At 39.4% G+C, this 20,876-nt stretch overlaps 1 protein-coding gene across 5 annotated transcripts in view; it reads left to right on the top strand.

The window, feature by feature from the left end:
- ENAH (ENAH actin regulator) overlaps window positions 1-20,876 on the top strand; it is a 142,887-nt gene that overhangs the window by 494 nt on the left and 121,517 nt on the right. For 4 of the 5 annotated variants that reach the window (XM_017886996.1, XM_017886995.1, XM_017886993.1 and 1 more), the window contains exon 2: window positions 516-617. The exons of the other annotated variant lie outside the window; for it this stretch is intronic. In XM_017886996.1, the coding sequence (XP_017742485.1) occupies window positions 516-617 (102 nt within the window). The remainder of the gene's footprint in view (window positions 1-515; window positions 618-20,876) is intronic. 5 annotated transcript variants of the gene reach the window in all.

The raw sequence follows: 20,876 nt of genomic DNA, 5'->3' as shown, positions 1-20,876 counted from the left end.
ATCATGCCATTACACTGCAGCCTGGGCAACAAGAGCGAAATTCCGTCTCAAAAAATAAACAAAAATACAGGAAACGTGTTAATTGTTTTAGTAATCTGTTACATTGACAGGACCATAGAGTTTGTGGAGGAATGTAACTTGCAAGATTTCTTTTTTAAAAAAAGAAGAAAAGACAGGAGTTCAACTGTGTCTTAAGATATTTTTTAAAGAAAATTGGTAAGACATCTCATTTCTTGAAAAGTCTCTGAGCAGTTTTTTTTAAAATTACTTTTGTCTACTAAATACTGCTTTAGGTGTGCCAGGAAGACTAGAATTTGAGCTAAGAATTTAAGAAAATTAATTTTATCTGCATTTCGTATTTACTTTATCTTGTTTTAAGTGATTGCTTATACCCTTTTAAAACTAAACATTCATAGCCTAACTAAGGATTTTTCGTATCTTTTGACTCCTGGAATGAAAACCCATTTTGAAATTTAGCCTATCGCTCAGCTCTTGTGCTTTCACACGCTTTTCAGGAACGGGTTATGTGTGAGAATAGGGACACTGGAATTCCAAACATCCGACATCCCCATTGTTGACCACAGTTCTCCACCATCAGCTATCAGTCACATCGAGGGGTGAGTCATTTCACATCCCACCAGGTTAGATGAGCACTTAGTTCCTTAGCTTTCCCATTTATTTGGTGATGCAGTGATGTAGAAACCATGTTAGATTGTGACCGGGGAAGAATCAACCCTGCGACAAATAGCACAGGCCAAATCCTGGGGTATTTTCCTTTTAGGGGACCTTAATCTCGGCTTCTTCATCCATGGTAGATAGAGTCCAGTGTTGAGATCAGAGCATCTTTTCATCGTCTAGGACAGGTTGTAGCTAAGATTACAGACCTGCACCACCACATCCGGGGAATTTTAATTTATTTTTAAAATACTGATTTATTTATTTGTTAATTGATTTAGTGGCAGGGTCTTACTCTGTCGCCCAGGCTGGAGTGCAGTGGTGCGATCTCGGCTCACTGCAACTTCCGCCTCCCAGGTTCAAGCGATTCTCCTTCCTCAGCCTCCCAAGTAGCTGGTATTACAGGCGCCCACCACCTGCCCAGCTAATTTTTATATTTTTAGTAGAAACAGGGTTTCACCATGTTGGCCAGGCTGGTCTCAAACTTCTGACCTCGAGTGATCTGCCTGCCTCAGCCTCCCAAAATGCTGGGATTACAGGTGTGAGGCACCACGCCTGGCCATATTTATTTTTTAAATATTTCCTTGTCCTTTTCTTCCTCTATCAGCTAATCTTAATTTTTTTTTTTTCTGAGGACAGGGTCTTGCTGTGTTGCCCAGGCTGGTCTCGAACTCCTGGACTTAAGCAATCCTCCTGCCTTGGCCTCCCAAAGTTGTGGAATTATAGGTATGAGCCACAGTGCACAGCCTATGAAGCTTTTAGTATTTAAAGTTTTTATGTTTTTCAAGAGATTTGTTGCAGCCATAAAAAAGAACAAAATCATGTTCTTTGCAGCTGGAGGCCATTAGCCTGAGCAAATTAATATAGAAACAAAAAACCAAATACTGCATGTTCTCACTTATAAGTAGGAGCTAAACACTGGGTACACACAGACACAAAGATGGGAACAATAAACACTGGGGATTCCAAAAGCAGGGGAGGAAGTCAAGAGTGAAAAACTACTTATCGGATACTATGTTCACAACTTGGGGGGCAGGAAACCCAAACCTCAGCATCATGCAGTGTACCTGTGTAACAAACCTGCATACCCCTGAATCTAAAAAAAAAAAAGAAATATTTGTTAATGAAAGTTATTATCGTATTTTTGAATATACAGGTGAAATTATGAGTCTTTGCTGATAAAGACTTAATTTCCTTTTTTCTTTTCTCAGTCACTGGTGAGCTCAACAACATAAATGAGATAACCTATAATCTAACAGCCTTAGGGGAAGCATTTTACCAATATTAAGCCAAACAGATAAATTGGGAAATGTAAAAGACAAAGAAACGAATTTACTTTGCTAATTATAGACAAAATTAAAACCACCTTTATTTTATTTTCTCAAGCTTATTTTTTCAGAGATCTCTTAAATCCATGTTAAGAACTCTAGTGTCTTGAAAAATTCTGGCTGCCTTTCTTTTGCATTTTAGCATAATCCAGAACCTTTTCTGTAATAAAAAAGTTCTCCTGCTTTTAAAACCTTAACTTGCAAGTTTTTCTGCTTCAAGTTGAAAAGGTTCTGTAAACTAGGCCATGGTGGGGGTGATGGGGTGGAGGATTTCTCTTTATGTTTTATCCCTGTGCCCCTCACTGTTGCTAGTTTTTTCCTTTTGAAATCCATCCTTCGAGTTCCTTTCTGGAGCAAATTACTCTCTGTGATCCCCTATCCCCCAGCTCTTATAAGCTGCCCTTACATGCTTAAGGCTTGTGGTTATGTCATTCTGCCATAGTGCTATGGTCTGAATATGTGTATCCTCCCAAGATTGTTAGGTTGAAACCTAAACCCCAAGGTGATGGTATTAAGAGGGTGGGGACTTTGGGAGGTGATTAGGTCGGGGGAGCTTGCCCCTTTTGCCCTTCTGCCATGTGAGGACAAATAGAAGGTGCCATCCATGAACAGCGTGCCCTCACCAAACACCATATCTGTTGGCAATTTGATCTTGGACTTCCCCAGCCTCCAGAGCTGTGAGCAATACATTGATGTTGTTTATAAATTACTCAGTCTAAGGTATTTTGTTGTAGCAGCAGGAACAACTAAGACACATGGCTTATCAAATATTTAATACAATTTATAACATTTAACAGCTTTAAAAAAATAGAGATGGGGTCTTGTCATGTTGTCCAGACTGGTTTCGAACTCCTGCGCTCAAGGGATCCTCCTGCCTCAGCCTCCCAAAGTGCTGGATTATAGGCTTGAGTCACAGTGCCTGGCCAACAGCTTTATTGAGGTATAATTGACATACAATAAATGTCACATATTTAAGGTGTACAATCAAGATAGCAAACATATCCACTCCTAATATGTAAACATATGAACACAAATTTGAAGGGACATCACCCCATAAGCTCTAACACTCAATATGTATAATAACCTTTGGTGTCCTTTTTCAATGAACATGACCATGAACACTTTTCCATGTCGTTACATGATCTTAATAGTATGACTTTTTAAAGAGTTGAGCAATGGCATGTTAAAACACGTTCTTTACACATCTAAGATGATAGTACATTGATTGTTTCATGTTATAAGTAGAAACATTTTTAGCTTATTTTGAAGTGAGAGATACGAAGAGGGAGGCTATGAGAGAAAGAGAGCACAGGTAGTTCTGAATGGGCTCCCCTCTTCCAAGGCAAATACTCCTGTCTCCAAAGACTGAGTAGAGCTTTGAGAAGGAGGATAGGTATGTCACAGAGAGCAGCTAATTTCTGATTAGGTGAAACTGAAGCTGCGTGCTGAGGTAAATGGTAAATTTAAGAGTGACTGCTTGGGATTTATTCAGTTAGAGGTCCATGTAGCATGTGGGAAATGTTTATATTTGATGATGTATGCAGTTAAAGAAAAGCCAATGAAGGATTTGGGAGATTGAGTGACTGGGCCCTTATGGTGTATATGTAAAATAATCTTTGTGGTTGATTAACAGATAGGTTTAAGGAAGTAATTCCCATGGCCATACTGAGTCAAAAGGGTGATAAGTATAATGAGAATGGTTGGTGTGAAAGGTCACACCAGAGTTCTGGAATTTGGTAATAGGATGATAGCATTGTCACTCCTAAAAAGATGATTTTAGGCAAGTGGACATGGGCAAGGATTTTCCCAAGAAGATTTATTTTAATTCGGCACACATTTTATCAAACGATAATATATCACTATGGAAGGAGGCTTTCAAAGAGTACAAAGGACTATCTCCACAATTTTTTTTTTTTTTGAGACGGAGTCTTGCTGTGTCACCCAGGCTGGAGTGCAGTGATGAGACGGCAGCTCACTACAATCTCTGCCTCCCAGGTTTGAGCAATTCTCCTGCCTCAGCCTCCTGAGTAGCTGGGACTACAGGTGCCCACCACCTCGCCCGGTTAATTTTTGTGTTTTTAGTAGAAACGGGGTTTCACCATGTTGGCCAGGCTGGTCTTGAACTCTTGACCTCAGGTGATCCGCCCACCTTGACATCCCAAAGTGCTGGGATTACAGGTGTGAGCCACTGCGCCCGGCCCTATCTCCACATTAAGGAGCTTATGATCTGATTGAAGTGAACATACTTTCAGAAAATAAGATAGATCTGATAGAAAGTAGCAGGCTGAGATTGAGGCTCCAGATGTGGTAATTGTGTGAAAACAAGAATGAATCAAGTATCCCAAGTTGCATGGAAAAGTAGTGGGTTTATATTAGAGGCCTGGGACTTTTTTTTTTTCTTTTTGAGACAGAGTTTCACTCTTGTCACCCACCTAGGCTGGAGTGCAGTGACTGATCTTGGCTCACTGCAACTTCCGCCCCCCGGTACAAGCGATTCTCCTGCCTCAGCTTCCTAAGTAGCTGGGACTGCAGGCACATGGCACCACGCCCAGCTAATTTTTGTATTTTTGGTAGAGATGGGGTTTCACCATGTTGTCCAGGCTGGTCTTGATCTCCTGACCTTGTGATCTACCCGCCTCAGCCTCCCACAGTGCTGGGATTACAGGTGTGAACCACTGCGCAAGGCCTGGGACTCTTCTGGTGATGAAGTGTTGAAACCAGTAGTGGTCACACCGAAAAGCATTCAGAGATACTAGATCACATTACGTCTTAATTGCAGATAGTTCCAGCTTTCAAATCAGATTTTTGATAGGAGCTTAGCACGTATCTTTCTGTGGGAACTATGTTATAATGAGGGCTAGTAGGTTCTCAAGTGGTACACACAAGACCATTTAATGCATCGTATCCTTGAAGTGTGTGTTACACTATTAGGCTAAACTATAAGAAATTACTGTTTTTGGAAGTCAGAAATCACCAGATGTTGGCAATTTCATATGGTTCAATCCAGTACATTTAATTATCACCAGACATTTTTTTAGCTTAGTGAATTTTTAAAATTTATTATCATTTATGTACTTTTTATTTCAGTACTTTTAGGGTACAAGTAGTTTTTGGTATCACCAGACATTTGATGTCTATAATTCGTTTATTTGACAAAACACTGAGACTGCAGAATTGACCTGATAGCTGTGTTTTAAAAGCATTTCTCTGAGACCATTCAGGGTTTTACATTGGGATGTCTGAGATTGAAGGCCCTTCTGCCCCAGGGATTCTCCTTAATCCCAAGGTTCTGATGGGTTTTCTCTCTATAGTCATCCTCCTTTCCCCCATCCCCAAAATAAGACTAGGGAGGTGGGAGTATTTTAGGGTGGTGTTTTTCTTTTTTTCTTTTTTTGAGATGGGGTCTCACTCTGTTGCCCAGGCAGGAGTGCAGTGGCAGGATCTTGGCTCACTGTAACCTCTGCCTCACGGGTTCAAGTGATTCTCCTGCCTCAGCCTCCCGAGTAGCTGGGACTACAGGCGCTTGCCACCATGCCCAGCTAATTTTAGTATTTTTTAGTAGAGACAGGGTTTTACTATGTTGGCCAGGCTGGTCTCGAACTCCTGATCTCAAGTGATCTGCCCACCTTGGCCTCTCAAAGTGCCGGGATTGCAGGCGTGAGCCACTGCGCCTGACAAGGATGGTGTTTTTCTAACTAGGTTATTAGCAGGAGTTAACACAAATGAAAGAGAATAGAAAATATTCAAGAAACATTGCACATGGTAGTGGCAAGTGTTGTTTCATGAAACATTTAGTCTCTGTGCATTTGTGTGTGTGTACTGGATTGTATATGCAGTGTATTTATCACAGGCCTTAAAAATTTGAGTAATACTGATTTGGGAGATGAATTGATGTAGGTTGGGCATCTTGGGGATTGAAGGTAAGCCATTGTAGGGGTCCTGGGACCTTACTATCGTGGGCCAGAAAGTAGACCTTCTCTATCTCCACTGGTGCCATCAAACTCCTCTGAACTCTGTCTCATGTCTTTCCTTTACTACCTGCATGTAATGTAATGTAGTTTAGTATAGAGTAGAATCCTTTGGAATTTTTTTAAAGGTGATTCCTGGTAGTTACTGGTATAAATGGTTAAAAACAGAAAACCTAAAGCACAGAGATAGTGTTCTCATTTCACTTTTTAAGTAGAACGTGAAACTTTCTAAGTTTTTGTAGAGTGATCACTGAGAATTCATCTGTATTTTAGAGGAAAACAAGAAAGACTAATTCCTGGTAGGTAGGCACTTGATAGATTTGTGGAGTGGGTAGAGACAGTCCTGAGCACCTGTCTAGGGTCAGTGAACTACTTATTAGTGAATGATGAAGCAGAAGTGATAGTAGGAACAGAGAGGTGAATATCTCCCCCCCCCCCCCTTTTTTTTTCTGTGCTGTGCTGTCTTGGAGAGGTGAGGAGAAAAAGGTTGCAAATTGGCCGCTGGATGATTGAAAGAAGTCCCTGTGGCCAATTTTGTATCTGGATGACCATTCTTTTTTAAGAGACATGGGTAAGCCTTTCATATAAAGAGCTGCTGGCAGGATATTGTTTTATTAGATTTTAGGAATATTGGCCCATGGTTCACTTTTTCTTTCTCCCCAGTTATTGGAAAAGTTGATTGCTAGTAAGGCTGATTGCTTTCAGGGAATTGTCATTTTCTTCCAGGGGGATGTTTGGATGAGAATGGAGACCACTTTGGCAAGGGCAACAGCTGCTGAACAGTCTGTTTGGGATTAGGTGCAAGTTGGTATGTAGTGGAAATCTGCCTCTTGGTTCCTGAAATTATGTTCCTTTGCCTCAAGGATAAATGTTTTTCTGCTCATTCCAGTTACATTCACTTAGCTGTGGCTGGTAATGCTTCTAACTGATAAAACCTTTCTCTTTTAAGAGAGCTTCCTTGAAAGAATAATTGATAGCTACGATGAACAATTAAAAATGTTATGCCTTCCCTTAAGATTTTGCTCAGGATTTAATCATAGGTTGGTGGTAACAGAACGTTTCAGTTCAAAATTAACTGTATATTATCTAACCATTTTGGTAATGGGAGAGACTTAAGGTGCTTTCTGATCATTTAGATGGCAGTATCACACAAGATTTATTCATATTGTGTGTTGGAATGTAAATTCTAATAACCTTTGGAAGCATTAGTAGTAAAATTTACTTAGCTGGCTGTTTGTAAGCTTGCTAGTGGGTTGGAGTTGCATGTGTGAATCATACCTCTGACCTATTGTGATGATACAAATTAAGTCGAGTTTAAGGAAGCGACTAAATTAATTGCCATCCTGTGACCACACTGTTCACTTAGCACTGTACAGCTAAGATTCTTTCAGTTTTTTAAGTTTTAAGTTTTTTTAAAAATACTTTTTTAATGCCACAGATATAAGAACCTTCAATGGGTGCTTTTAATTTGGGTCTACGCTGACCTTTATGTATCAGATAATGTATCTAAAATCCTGAGCCAGGATCCTAATAACCCCAATCTCTAGCTAAGCATAGCCTTTTAAAAGCTGTCATTCCGTACTAGAACTTTTGTGGTATGGAAGGATAATGTACAGGGGGCCTGGAAGTACATTTACCTATTTGCTTATTTGGTTTGGTTGTTACTTTGTGAGTAGAATTTAAATTCACTTTTAGAAATTATGTCATAGTTGTCAGTGGACATGCGTGTTTCAACTAACTGTAAGAATGACAGATGGAAATGTTCCTTTCTTTTTCATGTCTGGTAATGCGTTTGCATTTGTTGGTCTGAGGTCAGCACTTAAGTTGGACATCTTCAAATCTTTTTTTTATTTTTATTTTTATTTATTTTTTATTGAGATGGAGCCCTGCTCTGTTGCCCAGGCTGGAGTGCAGTGGCACGATCTCGGCTCACTGCAACCTCCGCCTTCCAGGTTCAAGCGATTCTCCTGCCTCAGCCTCCCAAGTAGCTGGAATTACAGGTGCCTGCCACTATGTCTGGCTAATTTTTGTATTTTTAGTAGAGATGGGATTTCTCCACTTGGCTAGGCTGGTCTTGAACTCCTGACCCCAGGTGATCTGCCTGCCTCAGCCTCCCGAAGTGTTGGGATTACAGGCCTGAGCCACCATGCCTGGCTTCAAATCTTAATTTAATGGATGGAGTCAGTTTTCCAATCACTAGTAGAAACGCAGTAACCATAAATTTTGAATGCTTGTATTTTATTGGATTCTGGAATTACCACCTCCAGAGATATTTAGATTGACTTTGGAGTTCTGATTGGTGGTATCACTTTTGATTTTTGAGCATCTCAATTAGCTTATCTTTTCATAGAAGAATATTTTCTCTTCAATTTTTATATATAGATGCAATATATAATTATAAATACTGTATATAACATGTACTTGTGAATCCGCATTTCAAACATACATCAACATAAAAGATTAGTTGTAGTTAGGCTCCTTTTTAAATGTATTTTAATTTGAAATTTACTTGTATGAATAAACTAAAATTCGTTAAAATTTCTTTCTCAACATTATTTAATATTGGCATATTGTCACCAATGAGTCTGAAATAATTCTCATGCCTTAAGAGTGACTATTTTAAAGTGTTACTATTAAGGATTTATTTGTGTGGGGGAAGGATATTGGAGTTGTGGAATAGAAGTAGGGTTGGTGTTGGAAGAAGGGTTACTAAGTACCTTATGGAATAGGAAATTTGAGACAGGTTTCTGAGTGCTGAAAATAGGTAAAGTGGAATTGTAACATAATAAGAAATATATATTTGGTTTCTGTTCCTGGTTCCTGGCACACAGCTCTTAAAACCCTTGGACTGACCAAAGTACTGTAATAAATTGGCTTTTTTTTTTTTTTTTTTTTTTTTTTTTGAGACGGAGTTCTCGCTCTGTCCACCAGGGCTGCCGGAGTGCAGTGGCCGGGAATCTCAGCTCACTGCAAGCTCCGGCCTCCCGGGCGTTCACGCCATTCTCCTCCCTCAGCCTCCCGAGTAGCTGGGACTACAGGCGGGCCCGCCACCATCGGCCCGGCTAGTTTTTGTTTTTTGTTTTTTTTTCAGTAGAGACGGGGTCTTCACCGTGTTAGCAGGATAGGGTCTCAGATCTCCTGGAGCCTCATGATCCGGGGGCCGGTCTCGGCCTCCCAACAGTGCTGGGATTACATGCTTGAGCCACCGCGCCCGGCCGCAATAAATGGCTTTTTGTATGCTAATGAGATGACTAGTGGCTGGGGCTCCTGGATAGCTTCAGGGTGGGGGAGCTGGTTGCTAGGGAAACCAACCAACCAATCTCATGGGAGGGGAAAGGGGAGGAGTCTGAAGTATGAGTTGATAACCAGTGGCCAGTGATGTCTACCTAATGAACCCTCTATACAAACCCAAAGGATAGAGTCTGGAGAGCTTCCAGATGGATGAGCAAGAACACATCCAAGTGCAGGGATTGGGGGTACATCACAGGTACGGGAGGTCGGAAACTCTTGCTCTTAGGACCCTTCCAGACCTTACTCCATGTGTCTCTTCGTCTGGCTATTCATTTGTATCCTTTAAAATAATTAGTATTGGCTGGGCACAGTGGCTCACACCTGTAATCCCAGCACTTTGGGAGGCCGAGGTGGGTGGATCACCTGAAGTTAGGAATTCGAGATCATCCTCCCTAACATGGTGAAACCCCATCTCTACTAAAAATACAAAAATTAGGCATGCATGGTGGTGGGCGCCTGTAATCCCAGCTACTTAGGAGGCTGAGGCAGGAGAATCGCTTGAACCCAGGAGATGGAGGTTGCAGTGAGCAGAGATCGTGCCATTGCACTCCAGCCTGGGCGACAGAATGAGACTCCGTCTCAAAAAAAAAAAAAAAAATCTTTGTAATAAATGCGTAAACATAAGTAAAGTGTTTTCCTGAGTTCTGTGAGCTACTCTAGCAAATTAAACTCTGGGGAGAGCTTATGGGAACCCTGATTTAGAGCTGTTGGGCCAGAAGCACAGGACACAACCCGGGGCATGAGATTGGCATTAGAAGTTGGCGTGGTCTTCTGGGACTGATCCCTTAACCTATGGGATGTGATGCTATTTCCACATAGTGTCAGAATTGAATTAAATCATAAGTCACTTGGTGTCTGCCAGAGAATCTGGTGTCAGAAGTATGTTGTGTGAGAGTAGAAAAAACAGGTTTTTTTCCCTTATCTTTATAATACAATATGCTATAAGGTGTAGTAGAGCATTATCCCTTATTAGGAAGGGTTTATAATTAGTTATTTTTGTTGTTATGACTGAAATATCTAGCAAAGTTACACATTTGGTTCAGTAAGTGTTGTTTGTTGACCTAGTTGTATATTTAAAAAATAGTATTAAAAAATAAAACGTGTTTATTACACACAAAATTGACAAACTGTAAAAGTAGAAGGAACAAGTTAATCAACAAATATTTATTATCTTGACAGATATTTATTATTACCGCCAGGCACTGTTCTCTGCCCTGGGGAAATGGAGTTAAGTCATGTACCCGGGGGCTTACATTCTGGTAGCTGAATGGAGAAGGATGTACCAATAAGTCAGTTATTCTCAGTAAGTGTGAAGAAGATAAAATGTGTAGTGAGAAAAGATGGGTGGTGAAGGCAAGGCCTAACTTGGTTGGAGTGGTCATGGAAGGCTTCTTAGGGAGGGACATTTGAGTTGATCTGAAAGATGAGGAGGCAGTCATTGGAGAGCAGGAGGAGAGTACTCTAAAGCAGAAGATGTCCAAAGGCCTTGCATTGAAAATGAGCTTGCTTCGTTCAAGGGACAGAAAGTAGGAAGAAAATAGTGTCCATAGGGAACATACTTTTTGAGTCTTTGTGGATGCATACTTTGGCTTGTATTTATAGAATTTGTATTCTGTTTTAATATTTGCTTCATAATATGAACATTCTTCATTTCATACCTTAGTAAACATTTTTAGTGTCGACACAATTAATTTTGTAAATGTATTGTGGTTGACTTATCCATTCCCCAACAGTTTGGCATTTAGATCCCTCCCCCTTTTGTGTATTATTATAAGTATTACAGTGAGCATTTTGGATATAAAACTTTTTTGCTTCTTATGGTTGGTCCTCAGAAGGCAAAATATAAACTGGGGCAAAGATATGAATTATTTAGTATTTATTACCAGACTATTTGGCAAAAGCTTTAGTTTATGTTCCAATTACCAAAGTGTAGAGAGTGTTTACTGTATCCTGGCCAGCATTAAGTATTATTTTTGTTTTGAATTTTTTTTTTTTTTGCTGTGGAAAAATACAGATAACATAAAATTTACCATGGTCACCATTTAAAGTGTACAATTCTGTGGCATTAAATAAATCCACAGTGTTGTGCAACCATTGCCACTGTCTACTTCCAGAACTTTTTCATCACTCTAAGTGGAAAACCCTGTACCCATCAAGCAATCATTTCCCAATCCCTGTTCCCCACCAACCCCTGGCAGCCATGAATCTGCTTTCTGTCTCCTTTGCCTATTCTGGACATTCCATGTAAATGGAATTATATAGTACATGGCCTTCTGTGTCTGGCTTCTGTGACTAAGCATGAAGTTTTCAGGATTCATCCATGTCATAGCAGTGTCAGTACATCTTCCCTTTTTATGACTAATATTCCATTGTTTGGATATACCACATTTTGATCATTCATCTCTTGATGGACATTGGGCCATTTCCACCATTTGGCTATTGTGAATAGAGCTGCTATGAAGATTTATGTACAGGTATTTGAATACCTGTTTTCAGTTTTTTTGGACATATATCTAGGAATGGAATTGGCCGGGTCACATGACAGGTAATTTTCCATTTAGCTCATTGAGGACTGGCCAAACTGGTTTCCCCCTTGGCTGCCTGATTTTACATTCTCACCAGCAGTGTATGAGGGTTCTCATTTCTCCATATCCTCATGATACGTTATTTTTAATATTTTTTGTGTTTTGTTTTTTATCATGGCCATCCTAGTGACTGTGAAGTAGTACTTCATTGTGGTTTTTGATTTTCATTTCCCTAATGACTAAAAATATTCAGCATCTCTTCATGTGCTTCTTGGCCATTGAGTACTATCTTTTTGTCACTCTGTCACCTGTGCTGGAGTGCAGTGGTGTGAACACAGCTCACTGCGGCCTTGACCTCCTGAGCTCAACTGATCCTCCCACCTCAGCCTCCTGAGTAGCTAGGACCAAAGGTGTATGCCACCACACCTGGCAAATGAAAACATTTTTTTTTGTCTGGGCATGGTAGCTCACGCCTATAATCCCAGCACTTTGGGAGGCTCGAGGCAGGTGGATCACCCGAGGTCAGGAGTTCAAGACCAGCCTGGCCAACATAGTGAAACCCCATCTCTACAAAATATATAAAAATGACATGTGCTTGTAGTCCCAGCTACTCAGGAGGCTGAGGGAGGAGAATCGCTTGAATCTGGGAGGCAGAGATTGCAGTGACCCGAGATTATGCCACTGCACCCCAGCCTGGGCAACAGAGCAAGACTCTGTCTCAATAAATAAATAAATATGTAAATAAATAAATAAAATTTTTTTTTAAAAATAGAGACAAGGTTGCTTAGGCTGGTCTAGAACTCCTAGGCTCATGCAGTCCTTCTACCTTTGACTCCCAAAGTGCTGGGATTACAGGGACTATTATCTTTTTTCAACTTGAAATTTTTATTGAAATATAAGATGTATAGAAAAGGGCACATAGCACCAACTGAATACACCCGTGTAACTATCACTTTATGCCCTCTTCCAGTTACAGTTACTCTTTCACCAAAGAGTAACCCCATCTGACCCAGAACAGCGTAGATTAGTTTTGCCTGCTTTTGTACTCATGTGAATAGAATCGCATAGTACATCTTCTGTATCTGGCTTTTTTGGCCTAACGTTAGATCTATGCCATTCATCTGTATCATTCACATTTTATTGCATTGTGTGAAATACTAGTTTATTCATTCTAAGGCTGATGGACATTTGGACTGGTTGCAGTTTTTGGATCTTATAATGTCCAAATTATAAGACATTATAATTTCTTGTTACATTCTGCATTTGTTTTTTCTTGAGCTATTCCTGCTATTTGTTTTTTCTTGAGCGTGTGTGTGGGCCAAATACAGCTTTTGGAGTGGTTGTACTAGCATTAAAATGTCGCCATTGGTATAAATAATTCCTCTACTTTGTTGGCTGTTTCTTTTTTTTTTCTTTTAATTTTAGTTCTGTTTAGGCATGGAGAAGTTGTAAGTGGTTTTCTTTTGTTCATTTATTTGGTTAGTTTTAAGTTTGGATTGTAGCCCCTTCATCCAGAGTTTTAAAATTGGAAGTCAACTCTCTGAGTCACATAATCTTGGTATGAAGTTTAAGATGAATGAAATGCAAGCATACTTGAAAAAAAGAGAATATTTTCTTACTAGGGACCTATCATTCTTTTCTTTTTTTTACCAAATGTTGAGTATCCCCCAATATTTTTATAGTAATTATAAAATTACAAATTTATTATAACCCCACAGTAGGTCCTAGAGACTAATTGGAACAGAAAGCAATATTGTTTTAATTGTTTGGTTTTTGAGCTCTAGTAACCTTCTATATCTTTTCTTTCTTTCTTTTAAAATTACAAAATAATGCATATACATTATAAAAAATTAGAAAATTACATAAGAAAATAAAAAAAATGCCACTACTTAAGAGAAAACCACTTTAGTATGTACACTTCCTGTTTGTTTTTAGGCAATACTAGTTTTTTTTACTTGAACATAATGTTCTTTAATGTGATTCCCCTAAATATACTGTGAATACTTTCCTGTCTAATTAAATATTATTCTGAAGCATGGTTTTAAAAAATTAGAGCATGATTTAAAATTTAATTTTATCAAATGGTGTACATGTACATATTAATAATTTATAAAGTCATGTAGTTTTACAAGGCTAATAATAATAAAAGTAGGCTGGGCGAGGTGGCTCACGCCTGTAATCCCAGCACTTTGGGAGGCCGAGGCAGGCAGACCACTTGAGGCCAGGAGTTCAAGACCAGCCTGGCCAACATAGCAGAACCTTGTCTCTACTAAAAATATAAAAAATTAGCTGGGCCTGGTGGCGCATGTCTATACTCCCAGATATTCGGGAGGCTGAGGCAGGAGGATCGCTTGAACCTGGGAGGTGGAGGTTGCAGTGAGCCGAGATCGCGCCACTGCACTCCAGCCTCGGTGACGGAGATTCCATCTCAAAATAAAAAAAAAATCTAGCTCTCAAGAGGAAACACTATCAACATTGACTTGTTTCTTTGGTTGTTTTTTATTTCCGGATGACATGCTTAAACTAACCTTTTTTGACTCTTTCAATTTTAGATTTATCTTTTGACTTGCCATGATGGAAGGTAGTGGTTTAGCTGTTTTACATTTTATTCTCCCCACGATGCATACTTTCTGTCTTCTATATATGGTTATATAACCAATTTTTGTTAATAAAAGTTTATATAATTATTCACACTGGAGCCATGCTGTGTACTATTTTAACATGGTTACTTTTTTTTTTTGGAAACAGCTTTTTGTTTTAGCTGGATTTAATGAATCTTTGTGTTTATTTGTTTTCCATGTGTTCATCACTTCCTCAGCTCAGACTGTCCTACTAAAGTTTAACTCTCCTTTTAGTACAATAAACACATCAGGTAATCTTTCAGTTTCTTTTTATTTTTCCTTTTGGATACTTACAACTTTCTGTTCCAGTTGAACTGATTGCCTTCTTGGCTTGCTTCCTGTAGTGGGATTTTTACCATCTTCATGGGAATTCTTCCAGCCTTATTCTGTTGCTTTTCATTGTAGCTGCCTTAGAAATGAAGCATGGGAAGCAAATTCTTTGAGACCTAGAATATTTAAGAATATCTATTAGAGCCTACTCTTTTTTTTTTTTTTTTTTTGAGACGGAGTCTCACTCTGTGATCCAGGCTGGAGTGCAATGGCATGATCTCGGTTCCCTGCACCCTCCACCTCCTGGGTTCAAGCGATTTTCCTGCCTCAGCCTCCCGAGTAGTTGGGACTACAGGCCCCCGCCACATCGCCCGGCTAGTTTTTTGTATTTTTAGTAGAGAGGGGGTTTCACCATGTTAGCCAGGATGGTCTCGATCTCCTGACCTCGTGATCCGCCGCCTACTCTTGATAGATAACTTGGCTATATTTGCAAGTCAAGGTGGGAAATTATTTTTCTTCAAAATTTTGAAGGCATAACTCAAGTGACTTGTTTCTACAGTTGCTCTGAAAAGTCTGATGTCATTTTGATTCCAAGACACCCCCCCGCCCCGACTTTTTTTTTTTTTTTTTGAGACGGAGTCTCACTCTGTGATCCAGGCTGGAGTGCAATGGCATGATCTCGGTTCCCTGCACCCTCCACCTCCTGGGTTCAAGCGATTTTCCTGCCTCAGCCTCCCGAGTAGTTGGGATTACAGGCGCCTGCCACCATGCCTGGCTAATTTTTGTATTTTTAGTAGAGACAGAGTTTCGCCATGTTGGTCAGGCTGTTCTCCAGCTCCTGACCTCAGGTAATCCACCCGCCTCTGCCCCCCAAAGTGCTGGGATTACAGGCGTGAGCCAGGGCGCCTGGCCTCCAAGACCTTTATAAGAAACCTGTTTTTTTCTTTCTGGAAACCTTTAGGATCTTCTCTTATTCCTGGTGTTCTGAAATTTTGCAATGATATTTCTTACTGTGAGTCTTTGTTTAAAAAAAAAAAGAAAGTCCATTGTGCTGTGCCCTTGATGGATCTTTTTATTCTAGAAACATATGCCCTTCAATGCTTAGAAAGTTGTTTCTTTGGTAATGGACTCTGAAAAGGGAGAACTCCTTATTAGGGGGTTTTTGGGTCTTCTGAATTCTTTTATCTTCTCTTTGCTGTCTGATTTTGTCTCTTTTTTTTTTTTGCTATTCTTTATATTCCAACTCCTTTATTGGATTTAAAGTTTCTACTGTCTTTAATTTCAAAAGCTTTTCTTTCATGAATGTTTCTTTTAATCATTCTTATTTCACGGATACGTGTCTTTTTTTTTGACCCTTTGAGGATATTATGATTCTGTTCCTTGCGTTTTTTTTTCTTGCTCTGTTTTGATTCCTACCTTTCAAATTAAAGGTTTTCTTAAATGTTCGATGTTCCTTGCCTTTCTGTTCAGACTTAAGCATGAGGCTTTTAAAAAAATTTTTTATTTTTAAAGCAAATTGGGAAGTCTTTCCATGGCATGGGCCTGTGACATGATCTTCCTCTCTGAGGGATGAACTGGTGAATCTGGCTTTCCGTGGGACCCTCAGCTGTCAGTGTCTCCAGGCCTCTCTTTTTTAGGCTGTTTTGTTTTCCTATCTAAGCTTGACTGCCAGAATTCTGTGGTGAATTGGGGAAAAGGAGGGTGGTGGGTGGGTGGTTAGTTATCATTCAGTATTTAGACTTGCATTTAAATCCCGTCAGACCTCCCTCAGAATGCCTTTGTTTCGAGTCTCTCCTGTGTAAACTTCCCAGAGTAATGGGCTGAGTGTCTGATGGCATTGTTTGGGTTGTGGTAGCTGGGATTTTGATGAATGGCTCCTTATCTAGAGTTTCAACCAGTTCCCCCCACCCCCGCCGCAGCCCCACCCAGCCCTGCTCTGGATTCGTGAACTTTTCTGGGCTTTATTCTTGGTGCATTCCCTCAGTAATTCTGCTAGACAGTTTCTGTTTTCTTCAGTCTAAGTCAGTTACCTCTAATCTAACTGCTTTCCAGCTTTCAAAATTGTGCTTATATCTAGAGCAAGCTTGTCCAGCCCACGGCCTCTGGGCCACATGTGACCCAGGATGGCTTTGAATGTGGCCCAACACAAATTCATGAACTTTCTTAAAACATGAGATTTTTGTTGAGCGATTTTTTTTTTTTTTTTTTTAAGCTCATCAGGTGTCGTTGGTGTTAGTGTATTTTATATGTGGCCCAAGACACTTCTTCCAGTGTGGTCCAGGGAAGCCAAAAGATGGCACACTCCTGATCTAGAATCTGCTGTAGTGTCCTCTTTTTTTTTTGTTTGTGGTCTGCATTTATAAATTATTTATTATTTAGTGTTGGACTTGTAAGAAACACTGTGTTCCACTCTGCCGAGGAAAGGGTGAGCTGTTATGGTGAGGCCTTCCCAGGTCTGTGTGCCTGGCACTCTCAGCTACATTGTTTAGGACCTTGAGGTGTGTGTAGTTATTTTATTGGATTTATGTGAGAAGGGCTAGTTTTGTGATTGGTTAAGTTTATTGAAAATTGACCTTTTTTTTTTGAGACAGAGTCTTGTTCTGTTGCCCAGGATGGAGTGCAGTGGTGCTATGGTGGCTCACTGCAATCCCTGCCTTCTGGGTTGAAGGGATTCTGCTGCCTCAGCCTCCCTAGTAGCTGGGACTACAGGTGCGCACCACCACGTCCATCTAGTTTTTGTATTTTTAGTAGAGACGAGGTTTTGCCATGTTGGCTAGGCTGGTCTCCTGGCCTCAACTAATCCGCCTGCCTTGGCCTCCCAAAGTGTTAGAATTAATTGAAGGCCCTGTCTTCAAATACAGTCACATTCTGAGGTAATGGGGGTTAGGATTTTAACATGTGAATTTGGTGGATGTTGGAGGGGCACAGTTCAGCACATAACAAATATTTTTATTATCTCATGCGTTTAAAGGAGTATCATTTCTGATACACTTCAGAAAGGAATGTATTAGTGTGAAGTGGAAATAGCTCGGACATTGTAGTCAGATAGGTAGGCCTGGTTTGAACTCCAGCCTTGCCTCTTAATAGTTCCCTAAATTTTTGTAACTTCTCTGAGACTTGCTTCCAAATCTATGAACTGGGAGTAACTGTACATCACAGAGTGATGGTAAGAAATCTAAGGACAATGTATGTTAAAAGTGCCTGACATCGAGTTGACTTCTAAATACTACGTTCTTACTGGTCTTTTCTCTCCTCCACCCCCCAAAGTAGTGTTTTGTATCTTTCCCCCTTATTTAATATCAGAAGGTGTCAATTTCAAATGTACGTATGTATCATTTTAAAATTGTTTAGTCTTTCTATTCACAAGTGGTTGAATATCAGCAGTTTCTTAAGATTCAATCTACAAATGTGTTTACCCAGTCGCTTGTCAGAATTTCCAACCATCATGTAGTTCAGTTTAACATTTTACATACTTTAAGTGAAACCTACGAAAGTGTAATCTGCTGAGTCAGTGGATATTTACATTTCAAAGGCTCTTGATGCATAAGGACAAGAGCCTTTGCTTTTTATCAACAATATATGAGGATGCCTTTTTCCCACTGTATTTTCTCCTAATTATCAAAGTCTAAAAAGATACCTTGTTTTATTTAACTTGCATTTCTTTACTAGCCAACTTTAATGTTTTTCATATCTTTATCAGCCCTCTCTAAATCTTTTATCAATTGTCCTTTTTTTATTTGTTTGTTTTTGTTTGAGACAGGGTCTTGCTGTGTTGCCCAGGCTGGAGTGCAGTGGCGCAATCTCGGCTTACTGCTTAAGCGATTCTCCGCCTCAGCCTCCCAAGTAGATGGGACTACAGGTACCCAACACCATGCCTGGCTAATTTTTTTTTTTTGTATTTTTAGTAGAGATGGGGTTTTACCATGTTGGCCAGGCTGGTCTCGAACTCCTTACCTCAAGTGATCTGCCCTCCTTGGCCTCCCAAAGTGCTGGGATTACAGGTTTGAGCCACTGTGCCTGGCCACCCTTGTACAATTTTAAAATATTGTTGTTTTTGTAGTGGATAAGGCATACAATATGTAGTCTCCCTTTTTTTAATAGCTGTCTGGGGCATATTTTCCCACCTATTTACCCCCCAATTTATATTAAACCCTCATTTTCCTCCTTTAGCTCTGCCTGCCTATTCTCCCTCAGCAAGTCTTTGACATTTTCTAAAGTTAAGAGAACAGTAATAACTTCACTGAATAAAAATGGTGAGAGAGCCTGGACTTTATGCCCAGAAGACCTCCTAAGAGTGTTATTTTCAAAATCAACGTGGAATTTTGGTTTTTATGTCTGCCACTGAAAGTAGCTTGTTTAAATTTGAGTTTAATTAGTAGAATGACAGGGTTGTTACTCATAGTATGTACTGTTATTAAAGATTCTTTGGCATACATGCAAATTTTTGCTTATTAGAAGTTTCTAGTCGGAATTATAGCACTCACAAAAAGTTTTAAATAAGTAAGATTTAGAATGATTGACCCCCTGAAAACCTGGTATGCAAAAGGCTACTGGGTAATTTGATTAATTTTATATAACACACGTGTGATTTCACCATACTCTTTTTGTTCCTTATGGTTGATTCTAAGTGATCAGTAATTTTTATTTTGACCATTTAAACCCATAGCTATTAGCAACTTAAATTTGTGAAATTCTGTATAGTGATTTCAGTTTTACAAGTTTGTATCTTGGCCAATGCTGTAATTTTGAAAACTTTACATTTGGTAAATACCAATGTTTTTCTTAATGTACTTTTTCACAGTCCTTCTGATTGATTTCAAAGTGTTGTCTTTGAAAATAAACATGACTCATAGCACTTGGGTAGCCAGAGCATGCCTGTAATAAGTGTCTTTGTACATTTTGAGGCTGTGGTAGAATAAACATAGCAGTTCCTTTCCTTTTTGAAATGGAAGTTTGATACTATTGCTGAATTTAAAGATGAACAGAGCTGTAGGTTTGGAGAAAGAGAAAAGCACGGTTATATTTGCAGGTACATTTTTTTCTAACTTTCATTGACTATTTTTGAGTGTTAATATGTAATTATTAATAAAAGTAATTTTATAGAAGCTGCAAATTACCATGTTTCAATGTATTTCGGGATTATTCCTTTAATAATTTAGGAGCTTTAAAATATGTATCTCAGACTCTATATAATAGAGTCATCTGTGTAGTTAAACTTTTGAGCTTTTAAGAAGTTATAATTCTAAATATTGCTTAATTATTTATTTTTACTTAGGGAGAATGACTGTTTAAAGGTTGAGTCTTCACTTTTTGGATAGCCAAGAACCATTAACTAATTTCTGTTGTTTTTGCCATTGATTTGTGGGTACCTTTTAATCTTTTATTATCATTTAGTTCTTTGTGTCCCAGAGTAAGTTTTCATTTAGTTCTATTTGGGCATTTGTTTTTGTGCTCATATCTCTTACTGTTTGCTATACTTCATAGTATGTTTTAATATCTGGTCAAGCAAGTTTATTATTATTATTATTTTTTGAGGTTGATTTAGCTGTTGGTTAACCTTTATTTTAGCATGAACATTTTAGGCTGCTTATTGAATTCCTTAAAGAATCAAACTGGCAATTTGAGATTGCATTACATTTATAGATTAATTTTGGTGGAGAAATGTTATTCTATTTGTGGATTGTTTTGGTACTTCTAGATAGATGATGATGTCATTGGCAGTGTTATGCCCAGACCTTTTATTCCCCGAAGAAGACCACCAGAGACCAGAGTCAAAGCCAAGCGGCAAGGATCTTTAATGCAAGTTCGAACTTGGTCCCTCCGTTTTACAACATACAAGAGGGCCCTGAACAATGCGTGCGCTTGCCTTTTATAGCCTAATGTAAACAGGACTTGTAAAGTTGCAGAGGAACGAGGGAATTCTCTAGGTTACAGCATTACAATTGGTTAACATTTTAAGTCTATACATTTAGCAGTTTTTTTATTGGTTCCCGCGCTCTCACAAACGACTGTGCTCTTATCGGGGACTTTCCAGGTGGTGTCTTTCTAAAGTTGAGATATATGGTAGTCTTTGAATTGAGAGATACATGGTGGGGAGACATGTAGTGGGATGAGCCCAGTAAGTTGAGAGATATATGGAGGGATATGTTTATACTGGGCTCAGGAAGTTTGAGAGATATATGGCAAGCACTAGTAATT

This window comes from Rhinopithecus bieti, unplaced genomic scaffold (assembly GCF_001698545.2).
Source record: "Rhinopithecus bieti isolate Rb0 unplaced genomic scaffold, ASM169854v2 scaffold_15336, whole genome shotgun sequence".
Taxonomy (NCBI): Eukaryota; Metazoa; Chordata; class Mammalia; order Primates; family Cercopithecidae; genus Rhinopithecus; species Rhinopithecus bieti.
Note: the sequence above shows the minus strand (reverse complement) of the source record. Positions and strands in the feature narration are given on the sequence as shown.